General features: G+C 59.0%; 1 protein-coding gene across 2 annotated transcripts; it reads left to right on the forward strand.

The window, feature by feature from the left end:
• Window positions 1–267: 267 nt before the first annotated feature.
• NOS3 (nitric oxide synthase 3) lies at window positions 268–27,430 on the forward strand. 2 transcript variants are annotated; one of them, XM_088147729.1, is made up of 26 exons: window positions 280–601; window positions 2,549–2,651; window positions 2,858–3,003; window positions 4,852–5,014; window positions 5,510–5,601; window positions 5,689–5,830; window positions 6,314–6,453; window positions 6,879–7,053; window positions 7,565–7,666; window positions 8,720–8,914; window positions 9,944–10,017; window positions 10,259–10,403; window positions 10,952–11,056; window positions 11,759–11,826; window positions 13,348–13,467; window positions 14,457–14,631; window positions 15,053–15,182; window positions 15,667–15,745; window positions 22,104–22,291; window positions 22,839–23,008; window positions 24,579–24,789; window positions 24,914–25,001; window positions 26,251–26,372; window positions 26,453–26,601; window positions 26,923–27,117; window positions 27,246–27,430. In XM_088147729.1, exons 1-26 carry the CDS (start codon window positions 492–494, stop codon window positions 27,369–27,371), a joined length of 3,513 nt encoding a protein of 1,170 aa, XP_088003855.1. In that variant the 5' UTR covers window positions 280–491; the 3' UTR covers window positions 27,372–27,430. The 2 variants fall into 2 exon arrangements, with proteins under 2 accessions (XP_088003856.1, XP_088003855.1); XM_088147730.1 differs by lacking the exon at window positions 27,246–27,430 and having other exon boundaries at window positions 268–601; window positions 26,453–26,694; window positions 26,923–27,058.
• The last annotated feature ends 340 nt before the right edge of the window (window positions 27,431–27,770 follow it).

Consider the following 27,770-nt stretch of genomic DNA (forward strand, 5'->3'; position numbering starts at 1 on the left):
CGTGGGGGGAGTGAAGGCAGGCCAAAGGCCCCCACTTCACGGCACTGAGACCAGTTGCAGGCCCCTCTCTGGAAAGGCTGGAGGGATGCTGCCTCCACCGGCTGGCTCTTGGGGGAATGGAACAGTGGGAGACCCCCGTGGCCCGTGGAGACGCCAGCCCTGCTGGTCCTGGCCAAGCACGCAGGGAGCTCTTCCCGCCCCCTCCCTGCCACGGAGAGCGGGCAGAGGGCGAGGCTGTGCCACAGCTGGGGCAGGCTGGGCCGGGAAGAGGCAGGGACCTCTCTGGAGGGCCGGAGGGTGCCCAGGCCACCACGTGGGGAGGCAGCGGCGAGCCTCAGTGTCAGCCTGCAGCCGGGCAGGATCTGATCCGCCTCTTCCCCCTGCTTGGTCTCTTGCCCCCTCCCCGCCTGCCTGTTCTTGCAGGAGGAAAAAGCAGGATTTCCTGGCATTGCTTAAGAGTCAGCTGCAGCTGGGAGTCGGAGAGCAGAGCCATGGGGAACTGGCCCGGGGGCCCTTCACAGCCCCACACCCGTGGGCGCAATCTGTGTTCCCGGCATCGGGCTTCCACCTCGGAGGAGAGCGATCCCGTCCGCAAGAGCAGGTCAGGGCGGCGAGAAGGCTGCGGGGGGGGGGGGGGGTTGGTGCCCAGAGGACGGGCCCTGGGCCCGAGTCCAGGGAAACTGTGGGCTTCTCTGGGCGGGGCAGACCCCCTGCCCCACCTCTGCTTGGGGTGTTCAGAGGCACGCCACCTGGCTGTGGGGCCAGGCTGCTCTGGAGATAGTGAGCCAAAGGCCACCCCATGGAGCTGCTGCTCTGGGGGGAGCTTTAAACCAACTGAGGGTTAAGAACGGCCAGGGTCGAACCCCAGCTGGTCTCTTCAGCAGTGGGGGACCCTCTTTGGCTCACGGGTGACTGGCAATGACCCCCCTTGCCCGCCTCCCTCTGCCGAACCGCTGCCCCTCCAAAGAGGTGGCACTGGGCCTGAGGGAGCGGCTGAAGGGTGCCTTTGGCAATCCGGGGCTTGGGGGGCCCTCGGCGGTCCTCAGACGCCCCAGTTGCCATTGCTCCGCTCCCTGTTGCGTGGCCGCGTGGCCTCCTGCCCTCTTTCAGTTTATTTATTTATTTATTTCAGGTTTATATGTGCCGCCTATCTCATTGTACAAGTGACTCTAGGCAGCGTCACAAGTAAAAGTAATGAAATCTTAGAAATAAATACAGGTTAAAAACTGCAAAAGATTAAAATTAAACTAAAACGTTAAAACTACAGTGCGACTAAAAGGGTGGAGAGAGCATCCTCGGGCTACCAACGGAGAGGAGGAGGCTACCTCCTCTCTCCCGGCCAGCTGGCAGTGACCAGCCCCAGAGGGAGCCGGCAAGTGAGCAGCGGCAGCCCCCGGGGGTGCCTCCCATTGCGGGCTTCTAGGGAGATGCCACGGGGGAAGGGGGACCAGAGGCTAGCCCCGCTCTTGGCTTCAGCGCCCAGGGCAGCCTCCTCCTCAGCCCCCACCAGTGGAGAGGGTCACCCTGGGTTGGCCCTGCCCCCAGGTGAGGTTGACTGGGTCCCCCTCGACCGGGGCCCCCCGCCAGTTGCTCCCAGAACAGCCTGAGCTGCAACTCTGGGGGAGGGGGTGAGTTCAGCCCTGGGATGCCCCCTCTGGCTCTGAACTTTCCCCAGCCTGGTGCTCCGCGAGAAGGGGGACCGCGGCCCCTCGGCTTGTGGGGAGCCCTGCCCCTGTCCAGGCAGCAGGTCTGCTCCCCGGCCATCCGGGCCATGTGTGCGTGGCAGACACCGGAGGCCCCCAGCTCTGGGCCCCTTCTCCGCAGGCAGGCCCCATCCCCCTTCCCTGCCTCGGCTGCCCTTCCGCCTTTTGCCTCCTCCTTTCCCCGGGCCTGGCAGGGGTTCAGCTGGGGGGGGGGCGGCTGTATCTGTTTCCTCTGCCCTCAAGGCGCCCCCCCATTAATGCTCCTTTGGTGTTGCCCAAATGAAGAAGCGCCTCCCGGGCAGTCCACCTCGCCCAGGTGGGGGGGGAGGTGCCCCTGGTCAACCGTGCCCAGGGACTGCAGTGGGGAAGGGGCCCTGCTCAGGCTTCCGAGGCTCACGCCTTCCAAGCAGGGTTGGCCTGGGCAGGGACCCTGCCCTGGGCCAGCAGGCCGTGCCCCACCCACTCCTGGAGCACCCAGGGCCATGCACAGATGTGCTCCCCAGCCCTGGGAGAGACTGAGCCCCCTTAGAAAGAGAAGTGCCTGGCCAGGGCTCCTTGGCTCTCCAGCGACTCAGTTGGGGGTCTCCTTGCCCAAAGGCGCCCACATGCCCTTGGGGCCTGCTGGGGCTCCTGGCCCCCTCCCCCCACCTTCATGCCAGCATGGGACCAAGGCCTTGATGCGGGCCTTGGGGGTGGGAAGGCAAGGTCGCTGCTGGGGCCCCCAGCCAGGGGCCAGTCTCCCACTGGGGCCGCTCAGGGGCTGGACAGGGCCGCAGCTGTCCTCCCCTCGGGAAGCTCACCAGCACGGGGGCTCATTGGACTGACCTGTCCTCATATCCCCCCAGCTTGCCGGCTGAGCGCCCCGCAGACCCGCCCCGGTATTCCAGGATCAAGAATTGGCAGACAGGCAGCATCTTGTATGACACGCTCAGCGCCCAGGCCAGACAGGTGAGGGGTACCTGTCGCCGTGGGAGGGGCCCAGTCGGAGGCGGGGAGGGAGGGACGGTCAGCTCTGGAGGCAGGCAGGGGCCCTGGAGCAGCTTTTCGGCGCTGCTGCGGCTGCTGCCCCCGTTCCAGGCGGACCCCGCAGGTGGCAACAGGTCGAGGGCAGGCCTGCCCTCTTCGCCCCTACGGAGACTCGCTTGCCCTTCCAGGAGGTGCCCTGCAACGGGAAGCGCTGCCTAGGCTCCACCATGCTCCCCAAGCAAATGCTTGCTGGGCCAGAGGGGCCCCACTCCGAGGCAGCGCTGCTTTCCCTGGCTCAGGAGTTCATCGACCTCTACTACAGCTCCATGAAACGGTGAGTCCGTCTCTGGAAGCCCAAGGCTTCCCCCGCGCCGACTCTCGCCACAGCCCTGCCCTCACCACCCCCCCGTCCACCTCCTGGGCTGTGGCTTCACCCACAGAAATGGGGGGGGGAGTACAGAAAGGATCTTCTGCTGGTTCCGGAACTGGTGCCAACCGGCCATCCCCGCTGCCAGGGCTGACCTTGGGGCTTCATCCTCCAGTCCTTGCCCCGCCAGGAGCAACGAATCCCCCCTTCCAGCAGGGCTGCAGCAGCGCCAGGTGGCCAGGATCATCGCACCCCGGTTGCACGCGCAACACCGTCCTCTTCCTCTGCGCCTACAGGGTGGGGGAGTCATGAGTCAGCAGCCAGCCCTGATCCAGGAGGAGGCTGAGGGCTCTTGGGCTGTGGGGTGTGTGCCCAGAGCGGAACTCCCCGGGGGAAAGGCTGCATCGCCCCACCCGGGGGCCCTCCTCCTACAGCTGGGTCCTGAGCAACAGACAAGGCCTCCTGAAGCCCGTGAACCTCGGCCAGGGGGCAAGGAGGCTGCCCGGGTTTGGGCCCTCAGCTGCTCCGGGCCCCCTGCCCTGCTCAGCCGCTGCCTGGAGCATGAATGCCTCGGCCCCAGCCCAGCTCTGCTGTGGCCACTCCCTTGTTCTGGGCCTTATCAGAGGCCCTTTCCTCCTGCAGCCATCTCTTCCGGCCCCCTCCAGCCTCGGATGTCTCGCGTGGTCTTTCGGCGCCCCTCTCCTCCCCTTGCAAAAACATTCTGGCCTGGCTCTGAAGAAATGTTATCGCACCGTGGATGGAAACATAAATGAGTAATGAATGGTTCACAGCACAGAGCTCTGTAGCCCATCGCCCCCACCGCTGCGGGAGGCTGAACTCTAGCCCCCGCTGCCAATCTGAGCTTCTCTGTGCCACAGAGCCCTGAGGAGGGCTGGCCCCAGGCTTCGGCCTCTCGAGGTCCTGCACAGCCAGTGGTCCTCCTAGGATTGTGCCCACCAGGACAGCCCCTTCCCCAGCCTCTGCATTTGTCCTGGGGGGCATTGGCAGCTTCTGGGCCCGGTGCCTTGCCCCCGAACATAGAAGGAGAGAGGTCTGTGGGGAGGGGGTGCCCCTTCTGAGCCCTTGGCCAGTCCTGCAGCCAGGATGCACTTAGCTGGGGGAGCGGTGAGCCCACGCCCATCTGTCTCCAGCAGACAGGAGAACTGGGGTGTCTTCTTCTTGCCCAGCAGCTGGCAAGCAGCTGGCACCTCCTCCTTCTGCAGTGTCCAGGCTAGGATTCCTGGGCTCCCCGAAACGATCTGGGGAGTCTAGGCTGGGAGTCCACGATGCCTGGGAGCAAGAGTGGCTGTGACCCGCTGTCTCCCAGAGGAGACGCCGTGGCTGATTCGGTTCATGGATGAGGAGAACTGTTCAGGGCAGGTTACTACAATATCAGAGGAAGCCGAAAGAGGAGTGGGCCGGTGGGTGGGACTGATCTTCCCCAGATGCGCTCCCTCGGCCTCCAGCCTTGCAGCTGCTTTCCGGCCTGGTTCGGCGTCCCCAGGCCGCTGCCCGTGGGTCCTTGGACTCCCCCAGCCTGCCCAGCTCCCCTCGCCCTCCTGGCAGGGACAGGATCAGCTGGTTCCGTTGGCCTCCTGGGCCTTGCCTTGGAAGTGGGTAAGGAGCAGCCCCTGAGGGCCCGGCTCAGGCAGGAGGGGCACCCAGCCCGGGCCGCCCTTCTTCCCTGAGCCGAGGATGCAGGGGAAACGCCCTGCAGGCGAGGAGCCCTCCACGCTGGAAGCCCCTGTGGGTTCCGGGGCAGGCCCGGGCGACCTCGAGCATCCGTCCAATGACCGAGCCTGTTGTTCTCCCCAGCGCCCAGTCCCAGGCCCACCGCCAGCGCCTCCAGGAGGTGGAGCGGCAGATTGCCAACACTGGCTCCTACCAGCTGCTGGAGGCTGAGCTGGTCTTCGGAGCCAAACACGCCTGGCGCAACGCCGCACGCTGCCTGGGCCGGATCCAGTGGAACAAGCTGCAGGTGCGTTGGGGGCCGGGAGCCACGTCCTCTGATCCCGCCCCGGGGCTGCCAGCACAGCTCCCGCAGAGCGCAGGCAGAGCCACCACCACCACCACCCAGGCTCACCCTGGGAACACCCTTGGCTGCCCCCAGACGTAGCGCGATGAAGGCTCCCGTGTTCCAGACGGTGGGCAGTTCCCGATGGAGATCTCTGAGGGGTGCCAGGCTCAGGGGTTCTGGCCATCTTGCCCCAGCCCTGTCAGAGAGAGCCTCCCTTCCCTTTCTCAGCAGCCCTCTTGGGTGGGTCCCCAGCCTTTGGGGCAGTCCTGAAGGCTGTGGGGTGTAGCCACCTCCCCACCCGTGCAGCCCCTCCTCCACAGGCAACTTCCTAGGCCGGGACGTGCTGGCTGCCCACTTCCTCCTTGGCAGCCCAGCCTCAAGAAAGGCGAGCAAGTGGGAAGGCTGGCAAGGGCCAGGGGCAGCCTCTGCGCCCACTTTGACCCTCATTTCCTCCAGGTGTTTGATGCCCGGGACATCACCAGTGCCCAGGAAATGTTCACCTTCGTGTGTACCCACATCAACTACGCAACCAACCGTGGCAACCTCCGGTGAGCCCTGCAGGTGGGGGCTCGGGGCCGCTGGTGGAAGGGCCCACTGGCGAATCCTGAGGTTCCCCGCTCGCTTCCTTCTGCCAGGTCAGCCATCACCATCTTTCCCCCACGGGTGGCAGGGCGTGGGGACTTCCGCATCTGGAACCAGCAGCTCATTCGCTACGCCGGCTATAAGCAGCCCGATGGCACCATCTTGGGAGACCCGGCCAATGTGGAGATCACCGAGGTGAGCAGCAGTCCATCCTCCTGGCAAGCCTCCGCCCTTGAGATGCCTCCCGTCACTGGGGCTCTCCCGTCCCTTGGAGCAGGCCTGGCACAGGGAATAAATCAAGTAAAATACTGAAAATGGATCCTTTAACTTATGTGGAAGAATGCCCCCCACGCCCCCTGCAGCTGGCTCTCCTCCCTCTGTATTGGGCCCTGAGTGAAGGGGGCGCCGGGGGAGCTCCCTGCTGGGCACTGCCAAGGCCCAGGCCCAGGAAGTGTCCTGGAGCCTCCAACCCAGCTCCACAAAGGGGAGGTGGTGGTGGGGCAGCCTCACCCCCCAGCCCTAATTCCCACTTCGGAAAACTGACAAGCCAGCTCTCCGTGGGTGGCCGGTGGGGGCCTCAGGACTCTGCTGCCAAAGCAGGCGAGGTGAGCCGAGGATCAGCTGGGCCAACTCCGGCGGCCTCTTCCCCTTCCCGATGGCTGCCCTCTCTGCCCCCAGCTCTGCATCCAGTATGGCTGGCGCCCCCCCTACGGCCGCTTCGACGTGCTCCCGCTGCTGCTGCAGGCTCCCGATGAGGACCCGGAGCTCTTCATCCTGCCTGCCGAACTGGTGCTGGAGGTGCCCATCACGCACCCCACGTAAGTACAGGGGACTGCAGCTGTGTGCCAGGAAGGGGGCTACAGTGATTGCTGGGGCCTCAGAGGAGCCCGAGAGCCCTTTCAACAAGAGGATGCAGGGCAACCCACATAGACCAGTAGAGCTCTTGGGGCCCTTGCCCAACTCACTAGAGATCTGTGGGGTGGAATCGCCCGCTCCCTCCTGCACAGCCAGGGGCGGGCCCGCTGGAGAGGACAGGGCTGTGGCCAAGGGCACCAGTCCGGGGAAAGCCATTCAAGTACCGGGGCTACAAAGCTCTTCTGCCCCTCACGTGGGTCTCGCACAAGAGAAGCTTCCTGGGACTGTGATTCCCGCCCCCAGCAGGACCTCCACGGTGTAGTGAGTGCTGGGGAGGCCCTGGGCACTGCCTGTCCCCCTCAGCCGCTTGCTCCCATGTCTGCTCTAGGCTGCCATGGTTTGAGGACCTGGGCCTTCGCTGGTACGCCCTCCCGGCTGTGGCCAACATGCTGCTGGAGATTGGGGGGCTGGAGTTTCCTGCAGCCCCCTTCAGCGGCTGGTACGTGGGCTGTGAGATTGGAATGAGGGACTTCTGTGATGCCCAGCGCTACAACCTGTTGCAGGTATGGAGCTTTCTGCTGCCCCTCTGGGGCCCCACCGAAGGGGCGAAAGGGGGCCACCTCTCAGACCGCCTCCCCCCATAGTCTTCTGCTTGGGGATCGCTGTAGCTTACAGGGTCTCCGACCTCTCGGCGTCAGGTGGAAAACGTGTGGCCGCAGAGAGCTGGGGGGCACTTCTCTTGCCCGGGGAGCTCCCAGCGGTTTTCCAAGGCTGAGCTCTCCCCAGAGTGAGGAGAAGAGGGGAAGAGCCTTCGGCGGCCTCCGTATGAGGATCCATGGGGGCCTGGCCCATGATCCCGCCAGTAGCAAACACAGGGGGCCCACTGCCAGCCCAGCGCCTTTCAGTCTCCGTCTGCAAAAGGCTGATTCTTCCCCAGCAACTGACTCTAAACAGGCCCCCCTCAAAGAACCCCCCGACCCGCCACTCAGGGGTTGCCGGGGATCCCGGGCCTTGTCCACAGCCTGCTCCTGCTTCATTGGATTTCTCCCCCCATAACCACAGCGTTCCTTGCAGGAGGTGGCCGAACAGATGGGGCTGGACACACGGACGACCTTGTCCCTCTGGAAGGACAAGGCGGCCGTGGAGATGAACGTGGCCGTGCTGCACAGTTTCCAGGTGAAGTGAGGGGGGGGTTGCTGTTGGGGAGGAGGGGTGCTGGAAGAGCTGTGGGGGTGGGGGGCAGAGAGCCAGAGGACGAGGGAGAGTGGGCAGAGCGTGATCCATCCAGGGTCTGGTCTACTGGAAAGTTGCTGCCCCAAGAGTGAACCCCTGCCCCGTCACACCGTGAGGGGTCCGCTTCTGAAGCGCAGGTGCGCTTCTTGGCGATGCACGGTGGGGGCTTTGAGGCTTTTTATTGTACACAGACATTCACAGCAGGTATTTACAACAAGCTCAGCAACATAGTCCCGGCGTCAGGTTTCCTCCCAGGTCTCCCTCCCAACAACTCCCCCCCCCCGCTTTCCCCCCTCTCCCTCCACCTCCCTGCCCCGTTTCTGGGCTCGAAAAGAGAGAGAGTGTGAAAAGAGGTGAAAGGGGTGGGATAACTGTGGGGCGCTCAGCCAAAACACCCACTGCTTCTCCGCTGGTCTTCTGCCCAGGGCTTCTTTGCCGGCAGCCATCTCCCTCCAGGGTCTTGGGTGAAGACAGCCGGGCCCCTCCCAGCCCTCCGGGGTCTTCCCTTCCCTTTTCCCAGGGAAGCCCCCGGACCTTTCTTCTCCCTTCCGAACAGGAGCCTTTTCCTCCCCACTCCCTCCCTCCCTCTCATTTTCGGTTTGTGCTGGCCGCAGCTGAGGACCTGGGTGTCCCCTGCCCCAGGGCCCTAGTCCCCATCACCTGTACACCCGGCCGCCCCAAAGGGACTGCCGCCCCCCAGTCTCCCCCCACCAGGCCTCGTGACAGAGCAGCTGCCCTTCGAGGCTGCTTTTCCGCTTTTCCGTCCCTCCAGGAGCTGGCTCATGCCTGCAGAGCGGCAGCCCGGCCAGACCACTTGACCCATATGCCACAGCTCCCGGGGCAGGGAGCCTTTGCTTTGTCCTCGTGTTGGTCCTGCTTACACAGAAATGTGGCCGAGGGCGGGACCCCCCCCGTCCTTTTACCCTTCCGGGCTCTGGAGGGAGAGGGGCTTTGACAGATAATTGGGACCCTCTCTGAGAGGCGCCTTCTCTCCAGCTCGCCAAAGTGACCATTGTGGACCACCACGCGGTGGCTGAATCCTTCATGAAGCACCTGGAGAACGAGCAGCGGATCCGAGGGGGGTGCCCAGCGGACTGGGTCTGGCTTGTGCCCCCCATCTCTGGCAGCCTCACGCCCATCTTCCACCAGGAGCTAGTGAACTACCAGCTCTCCCCCGGCTTCCGCTATCAGGTGGGTCTCTCCCACCCTGGCCACTGACGGCGAGGGGGGGCTGCACTTTCTTAATGCCACGGGGCATTATTGTTTGTCGGGTCATTGTTTGCTTTTGTTGCACGCCACCCAGAATCACGTGGTTTGAGTCGGGCGGCAGTCCACATTGGTTGATCAAACATGACGATGACGCTCCCCAAGCTACTCGCCAATTCCATCCATTCTTGGAATTTATTATTTATTTAAGACTGCTTTTATATCGTATTTTAATTGATTTTATCTTCTCTGAAAACCACCCAGAGTCACTTTTTAACAAGATCAGCGGCGACAAATCTGATACATAAATAAATACATAAACAAACAAACACGTTGAGGGAAAGGGCCAGGCAGGAGCGGCTGGGGTGGCCACTTAACAGGCCACATGTTTGCCTTGGTTAGTTTTAACCTTGTTGGGGTTATTATGCCTGCCTGTGTTCTGCACACCCAGGACGTTTGGACATTTTATGCTCGCTGACCTTTCCAGTGGCAGGGTAGCAGGGAACGTGGCTGCCCCAGAAGCCTAGAGAGCATCTGGAAGACTCCTGTGGGATGGAAAAAGGGAAGATTCCCATGAAAGAGGCGAAACGGAGAGCCCAGAAACTGGGTTATGGAAGAAGGAAGAGAGGCGGGTGAGGGGGCATCCTTAGGTGTGGCAGAAGATCAGCACCAGGCTTGTCTCCAGCAAAAGGAGCTCCCTCAGTTCTCAGGCTCAAGAGAGGCGTTGATGGAAGAGCCACATTTCCTCAGGGGCCCTTGGCCTTTGCCTTGCTTGAGCTGCTGGCTTTCACTCTGTTGGTCTCCCCAGACCTTTCCATGGGGCAGAGTTAGCTTACGAGTCCCTGTGAGCTCAAGGACGCATACAAAGCCCCATCATCTGCACCCAAGAAGGAGGCCTGTCTCCTCCGTAGCAAGTAACAGTGGCCCCTCTCTCGTCATCCAAATGGAGAGGTTTGAGGGGCTGAGACCTGACTCCCATACTGTCACCCCATAACAGAGCTGCTGTTCCCACAGGCTGACCCCTGGAAATCATACATTCCCAAAGGTACCACCATCACGCGCAAGAAGACCTTCAAGGAAATTGCCAAGTAAGCGTTGGGGGGAGGGGAGCCTGCACCCCTCAGGGGTGAGCCGGTACCTCCTAAAAGGGCCTCCAGAACTAGTGGTGCTCAGCTCACGCACAGAGCCCAGGAGGCTGGGGAGGCCGAGCAGAGGAGAGCGAGGCTGCCTCTCTGGGCACTGGTCCGGTGACCCCGAGCCACAGTTGCCGGAAGGAAGGAGCCCTCCAGCCTTCTCCGTCTGCAGCCCTTGTTTCCTTGCCCCTCGCAGCGCAGTCAAGATTTCAGCAAAGCTGATGGGGCACGTGATGGCACAGCGGGTCAAGGCCACCATCCTGTACGCCTCTGAGACAGGGAAGTCCAAGGCCTACGCCTTCAACCTAAAGGAGCTCTTCCAGTCTGCCTTTGCCCCCAGGGTAAGCCCGCCATGGCTGCTCCTTGTTCTGGGAAGCTGTGTGGGGAGACTCGCCTCGAGCTCTCCTTGGAGCAGAACGTGCCAGGCAGACGCGTCCGGGCCTCCCAGCGCTCTGGGCTCAGGGACAGGCATGCACCGTCCCCCATCAGGGCTCCATTTCCACAGCTGTGGGAGAAGGGTGGGCTGGTGAAGGAGAGCCTGTGGGGAGTTGAAAGGCCCACAGCCAAGTTGCACCAGTGCTTACAGAAACGGGGGCCTTTCCTGCCCAATGGTTCATACTTTTCTTAAGTCTGAGTCCTGGGGTGGAGCCCCCGTTCTTCCAGACTGTGTCTGTAGATCTATCAGCTTCCCTCTGCCTGGCCCAGGAGGGCATCCCGCTGGGGATGCCACGCAGGAATAAGGAAGGAGAACAGGTCTCCCCCTCCCCAGTTGGTTAACCTCCTTCATCTTATGAACCCGCAGCAGAAAGCAGTGAGTCTTCCCAGTTGGGGGGCCGGGGTAGGGGGATGGAGGATTGTGCTTCCATGTTTCGCCCACACTTTTCCACAGGTGATGTGCCTTGATGAATATGATGTGGTTTCCCTGGAGCATGAGACCCTTGTTCTGGTGGTAACAAGCACATTTGGCAACGGAGACCCTCCTGAGAATGGAGAGGTAACAGCCTGACCTGAGTGTCTGGGGCAACTTCCCCTGTCCTCCTGCTCTGAGCCCAGAGAAAAGTGTGGGAGTCCATCTCTGTACACAGGTGCCCCCCTTCACCCCCAGAGTTTCAAGCAGGTGGCAGGGCAGTTGTCGATGAGCACCTGGGCCTGGAGCAAGGACACAACTGAACCCGACCCAACCCCATTATGGTGATCAAAGGGCCAGTCAAGAAATGCACACGTTTATTCTATTCCTTCTTAGCGTTGGGCTAAGCGGACCGATGGAGGCTTTGATTATCTTCTGTAGGAGATAAGGTGGTCCTCTCTGGCTCATTTTCACTTGCGAATTATTGTTCCAGAGACTGAGGTTTCCGTTGTGTATTTCTGCCTGGATTGGAATACAAGCGGGCATCAAACCACCAGCCCCTTAGCAAAGGCAGCCGGGGGTACATCGAGCAGTAACTGCTCCCCCCACCGCCCACTCCTGAGCCTCTGACAAGGATGCGCCATCCTTCTGCCATCTTTCCCCAGGTGATATGCGTGCACACGCGCGTGCATGCATGCGAAGGAGGAGCTCGGCTTCCGGGCAAGGGCTGCTCCTCTGGCAGGACCAAGGTCCATATCAACCTCCTTCTTCAGGAAACCACAGCTGGCTGGGATCCTCCTTCCGCAGAAGGGGACCCCGCAAGTCTGCCTTGGTTCTTTTTCTTTGCAGAGTTTTGCCAAGGCCTTGATGGAGATGTCCTGCCCTTATCTGGGGGCTCCTGAGCCGGAGCTTCAAAAGTAAGCCCTGCGACCTCCTCTGCCTGCTCCTCTCTCCTCCCAGCTGGGTTCCGAGGTCTTCTCTGAACCAGTCCCAGGTTCAACTGCTGAAGCCTGGTTGAGGGTCCTTCTGCTTGCGCCTTCTCAGCTACCCCCGGTATGGCAGTTATGGCCCTTGTATGGGCAGGGAGGTCTTTATAGGAAAGTTCTTCAGGAAGGTCTGGCTTGGAGCCCAGTTGCTGATTTAATTAGCACGTTTGAATAACTTTACATCATGTGAAGCCCCAGTGAAGAAGCATTATGGAGAAGCAAGGGGGCATTTCCCCTGATGTGGCAAGGAAAGAATTAAGCTGTAGCCCTTTGAGGGCTTGAAGGAAGCCCACAGGACCTGGCTGGCGGGATGCCCTTGCAAGTCAACCCACGCAGGATTGCCTTGGGAACACAAGAAGCCCCCATTCCCTGTTGCAGCAGATCAGTGGCATTAGGACGGCCTTCCCCAGAGGTGGTGGAAGTCCATCCACATTTATGGGGATCTGAAGTCCAACGTAGCTGGGAGACACGAGATTGGGAAGGAGGCCTCAGGATATCCTGCAGAGACCTGAGTCGCCATAACCTGCTTTCTGTAATGCTCCATCCTTTTTCTTAAACATCTGGGGGAGCCCTCTAAAATGGCGTTCTTGCCTTCAGGCCAAAGGGTCATTGGAGAGCTACCTCCAGATGTTGGCCTTCCAGAAAAGGAACACCACTTCGGCTTTTATTTGTGTGGGTTACATTCAACATTTATTGCGTTAAAAATTAAACTTGATGCATTCGTAGAATATTTACTTATTGCATCATGTAAAAATAACAATATTAAACCCATTAGATATTAACAAATGTTTTCATGAAAAAACCCTGTATTTTTTTAACAAAAAATTGTATGTTTTAAATCTTTGCAAATATCTCAGGTCCGAGCGGGTCTTGGGGAACCCCAGGGGCGCTTGGACCACACTAAGAAAAGCTGCCCTAATGGAACGTGGGTTTCTTCTCTCTGGGCCTGCCCTCAATACTGTCCTCGTGTACGTCGCTAACTCCATAGAGCTCCCCCGGACAGCGGGGCCCAGAGAAAATTCCCAAGAGACTTCTTAGCGCAGCCCTCCTCTCCTACCTCCCTTAATTCTATTTTTATTTTGGGTAAGAAGGATTATCCAGCACTCTGGTTGCAGTCTAGCTCATCCTCCCATCATCCCCAGCTAGTGTGGAAAGGCCGGGTTAGCATGGTGCAAACCTCGCTCCAGCCTTTTCCCAGCTTCTCCTTTTCTGAACGTTTGACTCTTCTGTCTGCCCTGATCCCCAAGAAGCACCTTGCCCTCGTGCACCTCTTGGCCCAGGAACCGCCGGGCTCGTGTGCCACAGGGGGAGGGGGAGGGGGCCGTTGGCAGCCGAGGGTGCAGACACCCGACTGACAGTAGGGCAGAGCCGATGGCTGATGGCTTCCAGCTGTTGGAAAGGAGGATGAGGGCTCTGCACCCCCCCATCACTCTCTCCCCCTTCCTCCTCCAGGAGCTACAAGATGCGGTTCAACAGTATTTCGCAGTCCGACCCCTTGGTGGTCTTGTGGAAGAAGAAGCGCCGCCGGGAGTCTAGCAACACGGACAGCGCCGGTGCCCTGGGGACGCTGAGGTGGGTCCTGGCAGCAGGGGAGGAGCCGGGCCCCCAGCCGGGCCTGCTGGGGCGAGCCTCGAGGGGCTTTCCACAAGGGGTCTGGGGTTCTTGCCACACATCCGCAGGGGGTCCATGCAACCATTTTCTCCCTTTGCCATTCCCTGGGTACCCAAAAGGAAGGCGGAAAACGGGGAGCCTCTCTGCTGTTCTGGGGCTTGGGGTAGGCCCCCCGCCTTCTTGGTTTGCCGGAGTTTTGCTGGGAGAGGCAGGCCGGGCAGGGTTTTACGGGAGCATGTATCCTTATGCCCAGCCATGTTTAGTTCCACCAATACTCAAAAGCATTAAAGCAGTAGCAGAATAGGTGAGCTCATGCTAAAATGTTAGCATTACTCCTCTGATTTTTTCCAGTCAGCACAGGCCGGCAGATGGTTTCTCTGAATGAGTATTCTAGTTTACGCTAGGGGCCCAAGACAAATGTTGGTTTATGAGGGCCAGCGTGGACAGACATGCTTGGTTTTCATTCTGGCTAAGGATGGCCCTGATTTATCCCACTCCGAGGACACCCCCCTCCCCCCCCCCCCGTGAAGGGACCCTTCAGGGGGTGGAAGGGCCAGCTGGGCATCACCTGCCTTTCTGCGAAGCTGCCCCCTTTCCGCCCCGCTCTGCATCTCTGCCTTCCTCAGCCCAGGCTTCTGGGGGAGCAGCCCCAGGCTCCCCGCCTTAAAGGGCTGGGGGGGCACAAAGGGAGCTGCAGCTCTGCTGGCAGTAACCGGGGCACAGAAGGCAGGACCGCCTCCTCCTCCTCCTCCTCCTCCTCCTCGCGGCTGAAGTTCAGATTGTCCAGGGTGGGTGTGAACAGGAAGAAGCCCCCGCACGTTTTGCCCCTGAGCAGCCCAGGGTAAAGCCCCCCCCCCACCTCCCCACTGCTTCAGCCGACCCGCGGGAGCTTCCTCGCTGGGGCCCCCGGAGGAGGAAAAGCCGCTCCCCGACCCTCTGCCGTTTCCCAGGTTCTCCGTCTTCGGGCTGGGCTCCCGCGCATACCCGCACTTCTGCGCCTTTGCCCACGCTGTGGACACGCGCCTGGAGGAGCTGGGCGGCGAGCGGATCCTCCCCCTGGGCGAGGGGGACGAGCTCTGTGGCCAGGAAGAGTCTTTCCGCACCTGGGCCTCGAGCGTCTTCAAGGTGTGTGCAGGGCAGGGGCAGGATCGGGGCCCCCACCGCGACGGGGGCGTCCCCCAGCCGCTCCGCATGCGGGGCTCCTGCGCTGGGGCCGGCCGCGCGCCGCTGCCGCTGCCGCTGCCGCTGCCGCTGCCGCACTCCTGTCCGCGGCCCGGCCGAGGCTATCCCGGGCAGCCCCCCCCCACCCGCCCCGCTCAGAAGCGGCCAGGCGTCCTCGGTGTCTGCTGGGCGGCGAGGCCCCTTGCCCCGCCGCATCCCCTCGGGAAGGCGGGGCAGTACCGCCACCTGGTGGCAGGCTGGGGAGGGGCAGGCGCCTTCCCCTCTAGCCCGCTCTGCCCCGAAGCTCCGATGGCCGGGCTACCCTGCCAGTGACCAGAAGGCGCCGCTTGCTGCAGGGCCCTGACCTCTGGCCCCTTCCCCGCAGGCTGCCTGCGACACCTTTTGCGTGGAGTCGGATGCTGTGCCCACGGAGGTGTTCTCCAACCGCTGCAGCTGGAAGCGCAACCGGCACCGCCTCCTGGCCCACCCCACCGCCACGTTTGACCTCCTGGCAGGTAGAGGGGCAGAGCACGCCACCCCCCCTCCGTCCCGCCAGTTCAGCCTCGCGAACTGGCTCTTGCCCAAAGCAGCAGAGGTTCGGCTGCGTCTCTCCCGCCCCCCTCGATGGCGCTCTGGAGACCCCAAGATGCTTTTGCTGCAGTGCATCCAAACTCTGAGTTAACGGAAGGGGGGGGCGCAGGAGGAGGGGAACCAGGCGGCTGGGACACCCAGGTGTTGGGGAACCTCCCAACGCTCCTGAAAACCCGATGCCAAACAGCGCCATTTGAGACCCCTGGTGGGCCCCCCCAGGTTCACATCATGTCCCACCTTCTCCTCAAACGGTGCTGGGGGAGCTTTCCGATGGCAGCCTCTGTGGCCGGGAGGCGCGTCACTCTCCAGCGTGGGCTCCGGCTGCAGCGTCAAGCGCTTTCTTGCGGGTGGGCACCGTAACCCTGAGCCTCCCCTCCTGAAATGTCTCTTTCACATACTCCCCATCAGATCTGACCAAAATGCATAAGCGCAAGGTGGTTCCGTGCTATGTCCTTTCTGTCAAGAACCTGCAGAGCTCAGATTCCAGGTAAGAGTCCTACACGGGACGTGGCGTGCTCTGCAGGTACAGAAGGAGTGATGCCCACGTTAGCTTGGCAGAAGGATCACTTCTGAATGACATGTACCCCCCACCACACTCCTGGTTGCACGCCAAAATGGCTGAGCTCAACTCCATCAAGAGATTTCACCCAGCTTTCCTGCAACCCTACAGTTGGGAGGGGCTTCAAGGCCAGGGGGTCCCCCCCGCTCAGAGCAGGAGTCCAAATTAAAGCTCCCAGAGAGAGGCCGCCGAGCCCCACATCAGCACAGTCTGCGTAGGAAGGCAGAGCCCCAGCACCTCTCTTGGCCATTGACTCAAGCGCTTCTTTCTTGGGTCTGGGGAATCTGCCTTCCCGCGTGTTCAGGCTGTTTTCCAGCCCCAGTGCTCTGGGGTGATGGGGGCCAGGCCTTGACCTTCTTCTACAGGCGTCTCAAGGGGCCAATCATATTCCCCCTCCATCCTGTTTTCTCACGACCTAACTGGCCACTTGGCTTTTTGGGACCCCCCGATCATCCTTATTGCCATCCTCTGAACTTGTCCAGTTTCTCTAAGACTTCTTGAAATGGGGTACCAGACCTGGACCCTGTCCTTGAGACTACAGCATGACGTACCATGGCTGGAAACTACTTCAACTGACAGAATGTAGAATCGTGTTGGCTTTTTAGCAACTCCATCACTCTTTGGGCTGTTTTAGCATCCTCTGCTTATTCTGTCAGCTCATTCTAACACAAGAAAGGTCTATATGGATAGTCCTTCAGTTACAATTACTCATTCAGCAACCATTCAAAGTTATGACGGTGCTGAACAAGGGGGACTTACAACCGGTCCTTGGTGTTCCAGCTATTGCAGCGTCCCCACAGTCATGTGATCGCGATCTAGGCGCTTGGGTGTCTGGCTTGCGATTATGACATCACAGTGAGCTGTGGTCACATGATCCCCATTTGCGACCTTCCCTGCGGTTGTTGTTGTTGTTTAGTCGTTAAGTCGTGTCCGACTCTTCGTGACCCCATGAACCATATTGCGCCAGGCCTTCCTGTCCTTCACTGCCTCCCTGAGTTTGCTCAGTTTCATGCTCATTGCTTCAGTGATGCTATCTAACCATCTCATCCTCTGCCGTCCCCTTCTCCTTTTGCCTTCAATCTTTCCCAGCATCAGGGTCTTCTCCAAAGAGATCTCTCTTCGCATTAGGTGGCCAAAATATCTGAGCTTGAGCTTCATTATCGATCCTTCCAATGAGCAATCAGGGTTGATTTCCTTTAAGATTGACTGGTTTGACCTCCTAGCAGTCCAGGGGACTCTCAAGAGTCTTCTCCAGCACCACAGTTCAAAGGCATCAATTCTTCGGCGCTCGGCCTTTTTTATGGTCCAGCTCTCACAGCCATACATTACTACTGGAAAAACCATAGCTTTGACTATGCGGATCTTTGTCGGCAAGGTGACGTCTCTGCTTTTTAATATGCTATCTAGGCTTGCCATGGCTTTCCTCCCAAGGAGCAAGCGTCTTTTAATTTCATGGCTGCAGTCTCCGTCTGTGGTGATCTTGGAGCCCAAATAAATGAAGTCTGTTACTGCTTCCATTTCTACCCCTTCTATTTGCCAGGAATTGATGGGTCCAGATGCCATGATCTTAGTTTTTTTAATGTTGAGTTTCAAGCCAGCTTTCGCACTCTCCTCTTTCACCCTCATCAAGAGGCTCTTTAGTTCTTCTTCGCTTTCTGCCATTAGGGTGGTATCGTCCGCATATCTGAGGTTGTTGATGATTCTCCCTGCAATCTTGATTCCGGCTTGTGATTCTTCCAGCCTGGCATTTCTCATGATGTACTCTGCATATAGGTTAAATAAGCAGGGTGACAGCATACAGCCTTGTCGTACTCCTTTCCCTATTTTGAACCGATCGGTTGTTCCGTGACCGGTTCTAACTGTTGCTTCTTGGCCCGCATACAGATTTCTCAGGAGACAGGTAAGGTGGTCTGGTACCCCCATCTCTTTAAGAATTTGCCAGAGTTTGTTGTGATCCACACAATCAAAGGCTTTTGCATAGTCAATGAAGCAGAAGTAGATGTTTTTCTGGAACTCTCGTGCTTTCTCCATGATCCAGCGAATGTTGGCGATTTGATCTCTAGTGCTTCTGCCTCTTCGAAACCCAGCTTGTACATCCGGTAGTTCTCGGTTCATGTACTGCTGAAGCCTAGCTTGTAGGATTTTGAGCATAACCTTGCTAGCATGTGAAATGAGTGCAATTGTGCGGTAGTTTGAGCATTCTTTGGCATTGCCCTTCTTTGGAATTGGAACGTAAACTGACCTTTTCCAATCCCGTGGCCACTGTTGCGTTTTCCAAACTTGCTGGCATATTGAGTGCAGCCCTTTAACAGCATCGTCTTTTAGTATTTTAAATAACTCAGCTGGAATACTGTCATCTCCACTAGCTTTGTTGTTAGCAATGCTTCCTAAGGCCCACTTGACTTCACTCTCTAGGATGTCTGGCTCAAAGTCAGTGATCACACCAGCGTGGACATCAGGGACATTAAGATCTTTCTTGTATAGTTCTTCTGTGTATTCTTGCCACCTCTTCTTAATCTCTTCTGCTTCTGTTAGGTCCCTGCCTTTTTTGTCCTTTATCATGCCCATCTTTGCACTAAACGTTCCTTTCATATCTCCAATTTTCTTGTAGAGATCTCTAGTCTTCCCCATTCTATTGTTTTCCTCAATTTCTTTGCACTGTTCATTTAAGAAGGCCTTCTTATCTCTCCTTGCTATTCTCTGGAAATCTGCATTCAGTTGCTTATATCTTTCCCTTTCACCCTTGCTTTTCGCATTCCTTCTTTCCACAGCTATTTGTAAGGCCTCATCAGACAGCCATTTTGCTTTCTTGCATTTCTTTTTCCTTGGGATGGTTTTAGTTGCTGCCTCCTGTACAATGTTACGGACCTCCGTCCATAGTTCTTCAGGCACTCTGTCTACCAAATCTAATCCTCTAAATCTATTCATCACCTTCACTGTGTACTCACAAGGAATATGATCTAAGTCATACCTGAGTGGTCTAGTGGTTTTCCCTACATTCTTCAATTTAAGCCTAAATTTTGCAGTAAGAAGCTCATGATCTGAGCCACAGTCAGCTCCTGGTCTTGTTTTTGCTGTCTGTATAGAGCTTCTCCATCTTTGGCTGCAAAGTATATAATCAATCTGGTTTCGGTATTGACCATCTGGTGATGTCCATGTGTAGAGTCGTCTCTTGTGTTGTTGGAAAAGAGTGTTTGCTGTGACTAGCTTGTTCTCTTGACAGAACTCTATTAGCCTTTGCCCTGCTTCATTTTGTACTCCAAGGCCAAATTTGCCTGTTATTCCGATTACTCCTTGACTTCCTGCTTTAGCATTCCAATCCCCTATGATGAAAAGGACATCTTTTTTTGGTGCTAGTTCTAGAAGGTGTTGTAGGTCTTCATAGAACCGGTCAACTTCAGCTTCTTCAGCATCAGTGGTTGGGGCATAGACTTGCATGACTGTGATATTGAATGGTTTGCCTTGGATACGCACTGAGATCATTCTGTCGTTTTTGAGGTTGTACCCCATTACTGCCTTTCCCACTCTCTTATTGACTATGAGTGCTGCTCCATTTCTTCTAAGGGTTTCTTGCCCACAGTAGTAGATATAATGGTCACCCGAATTAAATTCACCCATTCCCGTCCATTTCAGTTCGCTGATTCCCAAGATGTCGACGTTCAATCTTGTCATCTCATGTTTGACCACATCCAGCTTGCCTTGGTTCATAGATCTTACATTCCAGGTACCTAGACAATATTGTTCTTTACAGCATCGGACCTTCTTTTCGCTTCCAGATACATCCACAGCTGAGCGTCCTTTCGGCTTTGGCCCAGCCGCTTCACTCTTTCTGGAGCTACTTGGAATTGCCCTCCGCTCTTCCCCAGTAGCATATTGGACACCTTCCGACCTGAGGGGCTCATCTTCCGGCGTCATATCTTTTAGCCTTTTGACATTGTCCATGGGGTTTTCTTGGCAAGGATACCGGAGTGGGTTGCCATTTCCTTCTCCAGTGGACCACATTTTGTCAGAACTCTCTGTCATGACCTGTCCGTCTTGGGTGGCCCTGCACGGTATAGCTCATGGCTTCACTGAGTTACGCAAGCCCCTTCGCCACGACAAGGCAGTGATCCATGAAGGGGTTCCCTGCGGACTTCCCATAAACAAAATCAATGGGAAGCTGGCAGGGAAGGTTGCAAGTCGCTCCAGCTCCTTTTTCTCCCAAGGAGCCCCACTATGGAGCATGAGACCCCAGGCTGGCCTGTGCTCCGCAGCAGTCCCTGTCAGCCCACCCGCGCTTTGCAGTGCGTGCTTGCGGCCCCTGCCAGCCCACCTGTGCTCAGTAGCCCCTGCCCGTGGTCCCCGCTGGCCTGCCCACAGCTCTCGCCCACTGGCCTGCTTGCCTAGGACTCCGGTCACGCGAGGTCCTCTCTTAATGACCCATGTTGTTTCTGGGTTACAACTGCAATCGGGACTGCCAGGATTGCCATCGCTAAGTGATGCAGTCGTGTGACATCGTGCTTTACGACCACATCGCTTAGCACCAGAAATTCTGGTCCCAACTGGCATCATAACCTGAGGACTACCTGCAGTTCTAGGCCACCTACCTAAACCCCTCTGCTGGAGGCTTCCTTTTAGATTTCCTGGACTTCTCTAAGTCTTCTGAGCACCTCAACTGCCGCCTTCTACTGTCTTGCCCGTTTCCCCCCCTCTAACTGTTCGCAGTTCTGCTCTCCGCACCTCGCATCCTAGTCACCTTGGACTCTTTTTCCCAAGAGCTTATCTGGTCACGGAATTCTGGTTCAAGCGTCTCTGCGTTTATGGAAAGGTTCCTTCCTCAGGTCAATGTTCTGTTTTTCAGCTGCACTCAGCTTTAGCTTCCTTGCTCCCAGGAACTCCCACATCACACAGCCCCCTTTCCCCGATGTTCCTGCTGCTTCCAGTTCCACAGCGAAGCCCTCCCGTCGATGACTGTCAAGTCAAGGGTGGCTGATCCTCTTGACCTTCCTCCTCCTTTGAAAGAATAAAGGTGTCAGCAAGACTAGTCCTGGAAGGACCAAGCTTGGTGGCGTTTCTCTCCCATCGGATGTCAGGCGAAGGTCTCCCATCATTGCAATGTTGTGCCTCTTTGAAAGATGTGCAGTTTGCACATTTTTGGAAGGCACCGTCCACGTCTTGATTGGTTGTTACCCGACACCAGCACTGCTTTTATGGGTTCCTCTACTTATTTTAACCCAGAAGCTCTCCATGGCATTCTCAGGTTAATTCGCTCAGATTTCTGAACAGGAACGGATGCCTTTAACGTACCATGTAACTCCCCTTCCTCTCGCTTCTATTCTCTTTGAACAAATGGTTGCCTTCGGCTGTCGCATTCCAGCCGTGGGAATCCTCTTACCAGGCTAAATCAGTTATGATTACTTGTAGCAAGAGTTCAAGCTCATCTTGAATCTACTTCTGATGGACTGAACAGGTGTCCTGTCATGCTACCTATATTAACCCCTCCAGGGCAAAGGCCACGCCTAATGGCTGCTTCATGAATGCTCACAAAGATGATTCTTTTTTACTTGCCTTTAGCTCTCCCCTTGCAAACGGCTGATGGTGCCTAGACAATATTGTCATATTGTCTAGCTGCGAGCAGCTGGCGAGATCCACTCTAAGCCACGAATAATCTTCAGCTGGATAGTCTTTATGGAGCCTTCAGGGAGCCATAATATCTTGCTGTCTTTGCATGAGTCGGTGTGGGTTTCCTCTGTCTCCAGCCAAGAAACCATCACTTTGGTGGAACCTTGGAGGAATTTCTGCGGAGACCTAAATAACTCTGCACAGCTCCAGTCAGGCCTCCCTGGAAGCAGCTCCTACTTTTCTCCCTTGGAGGAGGCAGTTGGAGCCCAAGGGGAGGGAGACAAGGGGGCGGATCTTTCCGGCGGTGCTTCTTCCTCGTGGGGAGCTCAGCAGCAGCTGAAGGGGGGGCAGGGCCTGGAGAGGGCGGCTTGCCCCCCCCCCGGCTGCAGAGTCCGTGCGGGAGGGGCCTTGCTGAAGTCAGCCTACCCAGCCCTTTGCTCCTGGCGGGGCATCGTGCAACCAGCCCGCTAAGGAAGGGCCGACCGGCCTGCCTTCCTTGCCTCAGCGGTTCTTCCACAGGTCATCGACGTTTCCCTGCTGCTGCCCCACGACGCACGCTTTCGAAATCCTCTGGCGGTCCAGGAGAAGCGTGTTTGACAACCGTTTCAGACGGGGTGGGTGGGTGGGAGGGCGGGCGGGCGGGGGCTCCACAGCACCTGACGGCTTGCCTGCCTTTCCCCACCAGTCGGGCCACGATCCTGGTGCGGCTGCAAACGGGAGACCAGCCGGAGCTGCAGTACCAGCCAGGCGACCACGTGAGCATCTTCCCCGCCAACAGAGCGGAGCTGGTGGAGGCGCTGATGGAGCTGGTCCAGGACCCGCCCCCTGCCGAGGACCCCGTGGCCGTGGAGACCTTGCAGGCGGGCACGGAGGGTGAGGGCGAAGGGGGAGCGCTGCCTGCTGGGGCTGTGTGCCGAATACTGGAGCCAGGAGGGCCTTCCCTGGGCGTAGGGTGGGATCTGGCATCCAGGTGTGCCCTGCCTTCCAGCAAGTGGCAGGAATCCCCTGCCCCCTGAGAAGAGTTCCCTGGGGTGAAACCAAGCCAGTGGTGATGCCGAGGCTGGGCAGCACTCAGCAGGAAAGTCCCACTTGTGCAAACGCCCCTCTCATCCGCCCCAAGGAGACCTGGCTTCCCCATTCCCCTCCCCTCCCCTCCCCTCCCCTCCCCTCCCCTGGGGTTGGCTGGGCAGAGGAAGGGAGGCAGGCAGGCTGGGTGGGGAGCATGGGCAGGAGGCTGAAGCCCGATTTGCCCTTGGGGGACTCTGGGCACCGACGTTGTTTCGTGGACTGCGTGGGGTAGGCAGGCCGGCTGAGCTGAGCCCTCCCTTCCTCGCAGGTTGCATTTTCTCTGCAGCAGCTCTCTCCCCCGGCCCCCAAACTCACACGCCTCTCCCTGGCCATTGCTGCTTCTTTGCTCCAGGTGTGAAGCGTATGTGGGTCCCCAACAACCGCTTGCCCCCCTGCACACTGCGCCAGGCCCTCACCTACTTTCTGGACATCACCACTGTCCCCAGCCCCCAGCTGCTGCAGCTCTTGGCCACCCTGGCAGAAGACCGGGCCGAACAGGAGAAGCTGCAGCGCCTCAGCCAGGTGGGAACCGCGGGCCACGCCGTCCCTCCCTCTGGACTGGGCGGCTGGTCCCTGACCTGGGCTGCTCAACAAGCGGAGTCGGACCCGCCTCGCCCTGGGACGGGGCGGGGCGGGGCAGGGCAGGGCAGGGCAGGGCAGGGCAGGGCAGGGCAGGGCAGCTTAGCTTGGGAAGCCAGGAGAACGCCCACCGAGCGCGCCATGGCAAACGGCCTCTGGGGAAAGCTGCTTGGGCGCGTCCCTGCGGTCAGCAAGAGCCGAGAGCTTCCTCAGCCACCGCCCTGGAGGCTGTTTTAAGCGCAAGCGTAGAGCTTGGTATCAGTGGAATGTGGCTTGCCAAGAAAAAGATGCCAAGGCAAAATGGAGGCACTGGCAGAGAAAAGCAGGGGTGCCGGGCAGACATCGATGCTGTGCAGTATTCTGGCTCAGGCCCTGAAGAGATCACAGTGGATGCCCCTTGGAAAGAGGGTGGTAGTTGAAATGGCTTTCTCAAGCACAATTAACCTTGCCTCATTTCTGGACTAGGCAGTTCAGGGCCCCCTCAGGGCCAGCACTTGACAGAGTGCCCCATGTGTGCTGATTCACACCCTAATTGAGAATGGGCTGGGTGGCGTGACAATGAAGTAGGCGCGCAGTTGGGTCGGTTCAGAACGGCCACGCTTGACCAGGCCTGTTGCAACCCTAGTGCTCATCCACCATGTCTCTAATGCCCTAGCCGGTATATTATGCAAGGGTGGAAAACGAGTCAATTCAAGCTTCGTTTAAATACCTCGTGTGAATGACACTCATCCCCTCCTGTGGCTCTCGGGCTGTGGTTCCCTGCCGCGCATGTGACGTGTTTACCGACCCAGGGGCGGGTGATGGTTTGGGGTGAGCCCCCTGACCTGCCAGCACGCGGTCGGAGGAGCTTACCCTGAGCTCGTAACAGCCCCGGGGCATTTGGCTCGCCCAGCTAAGATAGCAGCTTCACCCTCTCTCCCTGCTGCTGCCCATAGACCAGGTTCTAGGCCAGGTCAGAAAAATAGGACTGATCTGGCCGCTCCACCTGCCCCTCTGCCACCTATTCACTCTGCCCCCCACACCGGTCGGCCACATGGGGAGAAGTGGGGGAGCAGCCCTCCCCAATGCCATCTCTACCACCTGCTCAGGCAATAATAATTTTTAAAAAGGCAGGAAGAACGAGCTGGGCATCAAAGCTGGCCCTCCCCTCTGACCAGGCGCAGCCAGCCCTCAGGGACGCAAGAGGCAGCTGACCGGGTGCCCTGAAGGCAGCTGTGCCTCCCTCCTAGGCAAGAGGCACCCTAGAAGCCGCGTTGCCACCAGGCTTTGCTTTGCTTTGAGGCCCCAGGTTGTGGGGAGAGGACTTCCTCTGGAGCTTTTCTCATGTGGTGTATCATACTATTCCCCCCCCCCCGCTTTTCTCCGTAACCCACCCAGAGCGCTCGGGATACCATCTTAATTGAATGGCTAAAGCACGGCATGCGTTAAAGCACCCCTCGGTGCCCCAGGCTCAGCAGTGGTTCGTTTCCCGTCTCTGCCGCTGTGCTGACGTGCCCATCCTTGTGCCCGGCAGGACTCCCTTCTCTACGAGGAGTGGAAGTGGTTTCGCTGCCCCACGGTGGTGGAGCTGCTAGAGGAGTTCCCCTCGGTGGCCCTGCCCACCTCACTGCTCCTCACCCAGCTGCCCCTGCTGCAGGCCCGCCAGTACTCCATCAGCTCCGCGCCAGACGCCCACCCGGGAGAGCTGCACCTCACCGTCGCCGTGCTCAACTACCACAGCCAGGGTGAGCGGGGGCGGGGGGAATCGGGGGGCCTCGGAGGCCAGCCGGGGCTGGGCCACGCAGCGCACCTGGCACGTGGAAGGCAATTCTGCGGGGCTCATGGCGAAGTTCCCATTTTGCCCCCCAGATGGAAAGGGCCCCATGCACTATGGAGTGTGCTCCACGTGGCTGTCCCAGCTGTCCCCTGGCGAGATGGTGCCGGCGTTTGTCCGAAGGTAAGGAAGCTCTGCAGAGGCGGACGCCGGAATGCTTGGACCCGCTCCTCCCCCCCAACCCCATACATGCGCCCATACATGTTGGAGGGAAGTTGCACTGAGACGCTCTCAAGCGAGGGGGGCTAGATTCTCTTCCTGAGACAGTCACTCCCCCCGCCCTGAGATATTTCAGAGCCTGGCCTGGGCTGAAGCAAAGGTTGCAAGGATTTTGCACTTCACCCCTCTTCTTGGGGGAATCGGGCTGAAGCTGCAATGACTCCCTGGGAGGAGGAACAGCGGGGCGCTTGGGAACTTGCAGACACAGCCAGGAGACGTTCCCCCACACCCTTCTGGAAACCAGGCTGGAGGCTTCTCAGCCACCTCACTTCCAGGTCTCCAGGGCAGAAGTTGGAGCACAACACCCGAGTGTGCCCTCTGGGGGTAGTTTCATGTTGCCTTCTCTGCACCGGACCCTCCGGACACCTCGGACGCACAACTCATAACCCCCGGGCAGCACAATGGCTGCAACCCAGCATGCCAGATTGGAGACTTCATTGCCATCCCTGCCCCACAGGATGGAGCAGAGGGGCTTCCCACACAGCGGATCTGTTCTGGCTGCAGGGAGGGAGGCAGGAGGCCTTGGCTCCCCCTTCCCATTCTGCCGCTGACCAGGTTAAACGTGTTACACGAAGGCAGCTGCTGTGTCTTCCACCAGATCTGGAGGTTGTCAAGAAGCACACTTGAGGAGTGCATTAAGGGCTCTGGAATCCCTTTAAAGCCCCAGAAGCGAAGAGAAGCTTCTCCGGAGGCCTCCCTCTTATCCCAGATGCTCTCCTTTCAATGGGAGAATTTGGGGGGCGATGAAGCCCGCAACCCAAACCCTCTAAGTAAATCATGCTGTAAAATGCAGTCTTAAAATGGAGCCTTAAGAAGTCCTCCCCAGCCCCCAGTTCCTCCTTGGCTGCAGCGCGATTGACGCAGCCTCTTCCTCAGAGGCCGCAATCTGGGGAGCGCATCCAGAGAGCGGCTCTCCCGGGGAGATCTGTGTACATTTGGGTGTCACGTAGGCCAGAGGAGGGTGCTGGCCCTCACGCTGGGCTTTTGCTGCACGGAGGGAGGTTGCCTTGAGGAGGGATGGCACTTCTAAAGCAGGCTGTGAGCCTTTTCAGCCCTGTCTGGGTACTGCACTCCACCAGAGCTGCCCCTCCCCTCCCCTCTCCCCCCCCTTGGTACCCCCCAAGTAACTTGCTTCCTCTCTTGCCCTACACAGCGCTCCAAGCTTCCAGCTGCCGGAGGACCCCACAGCTCCCTGTATCTTGGTGGGGCCTGGCACCGGCATTGCCCCCTTCCGGGGTTTCTGGCAGCAACGGCAGCACGAAATTGAGACCAGAGGTGAGTCGAGGGGCCCTGGCCCAGGGTGGGTCCGTGAGCCGAGGGGGCCCTTTTGGCCCTCTGACCAAACGTCCTTCCAGGCCTGCCCTCGAGCGAGATGACCTTGGTCTTCGGCTGCCGCAGCTCCCGCCATGACCACATCTACTGCGAGGAGATCCGAGAGGCGCAAGAAAAAGGGGCTCTGAGCCGCGTCCTCACCGGCTTCTCCCGGGACCCGGATTACCCCAAGGTAGCCGAGTGGGAACTGCCAGCCCTCCGCCAGAGGCGCCCATCCCTCTCTCGCTCCTTAAGGCTGTCGGGACCCTAGGGCAGCCTCTGCCAGGCAGGTGCAGCGGAGAAACAGGTCCCTGGTGGGTGGGATCCCCCTGGAGGGAGGCTCAGAAACGTGCCCGTGAGGCTTCAGAAGCACGGACTGAGAGATTAAGCTCCTGGCTGGCAGGGGTGGTACTTGAGCACGTGGCTTCCTTGGTGGGGTGGCTGCTGCTTTCACAAGGGTCCCAGCTGGACCCCCACAGGCCGGGGCCCACCAGCTCTTTCTCCACACCACCAGACCTATGTCCAGGACTTGCTGAGGATGCAGCTGGCGGGGTACGTCTTCAAGGTCCTGAGCCAGCAGGAGGGCCACGTGTACGTCTGTGGGGATGTCACCATGGCCACCGGCGTCCTGCAAACCGTCCAGCAAATCCTGGCTAACGAAGGAAGGATGTCGCTTGTTGAGGCAGGCGACCTGATCAGCGAACTCCGGGTAAGGGCCAGGCTGGATCGATGTGGGGCAGGGGGCTGCCGCTCAGCCTCGGTTTTGGGGTGGGGTGGGGGGCCCTCACCCAATTTCCTCACAGGCCAACCCGGTTCCTCTGCCCTTCGGCCTCCCAGGACCGAAACCGCTACCACGAAGACATCTTTGGGCTGACCTTCCGCGCACAGGAAGTGGCATCGCGCATCCGAAGCCTGTCTTTCTCCAAGCAGGGCCGCAAGAGCTCCCTCCTGGTGGACCCCTGAGCCCCGCTGTCTTACGACCCCCCCTTTTCTAGACTTCCATTAAAGCCTTTGTTTCGACACTTTCCAGGCCGTTCTTTCCAGGGGGTGGGAAGGCAGGTTGCGAGCCTGGGCTGCTTCTCGGGGGACAGGCCAGCAGACCCACCTAGTTTTTCAAATCGGAACCTCCTGGGCCACAAACACGCAGCTGGTGAAACGCAGAGCCTCGGCGCTCAAGAAACATCCCCCAGCAGTGTGCTTCCACCACACGTTCTCTCCAGCCGCCCTGGCTCCCTTCGCTTTCACAGGAGGTGGCTGCAGGAGGCAGGCACCTTTGCGAGTCTGCCAAAAGCGGCTGTCACTAAGCGCATCTCGCTTCGTCTCCCGCTGTTCGATGCGTTAATCTGCTCTGGGACAAACCAA

Source organism: Python bivittatus, unplaced genomic scaffold (assembly GCF_059951505.1).
Source record: "Python bivittatus isolate LINGU-HERP-01145 unplaced genomic scaffold, Pbiv_v1 ctg000600_np1212, whole genome shotgun sequence".
Classification (NCBI taxonomy): domain Eukaryota; kingdom Metazoa; phylum Chordata; class Lepidosauria; order Squamata; family Pythonidae; genus Python; species Python bivittatus.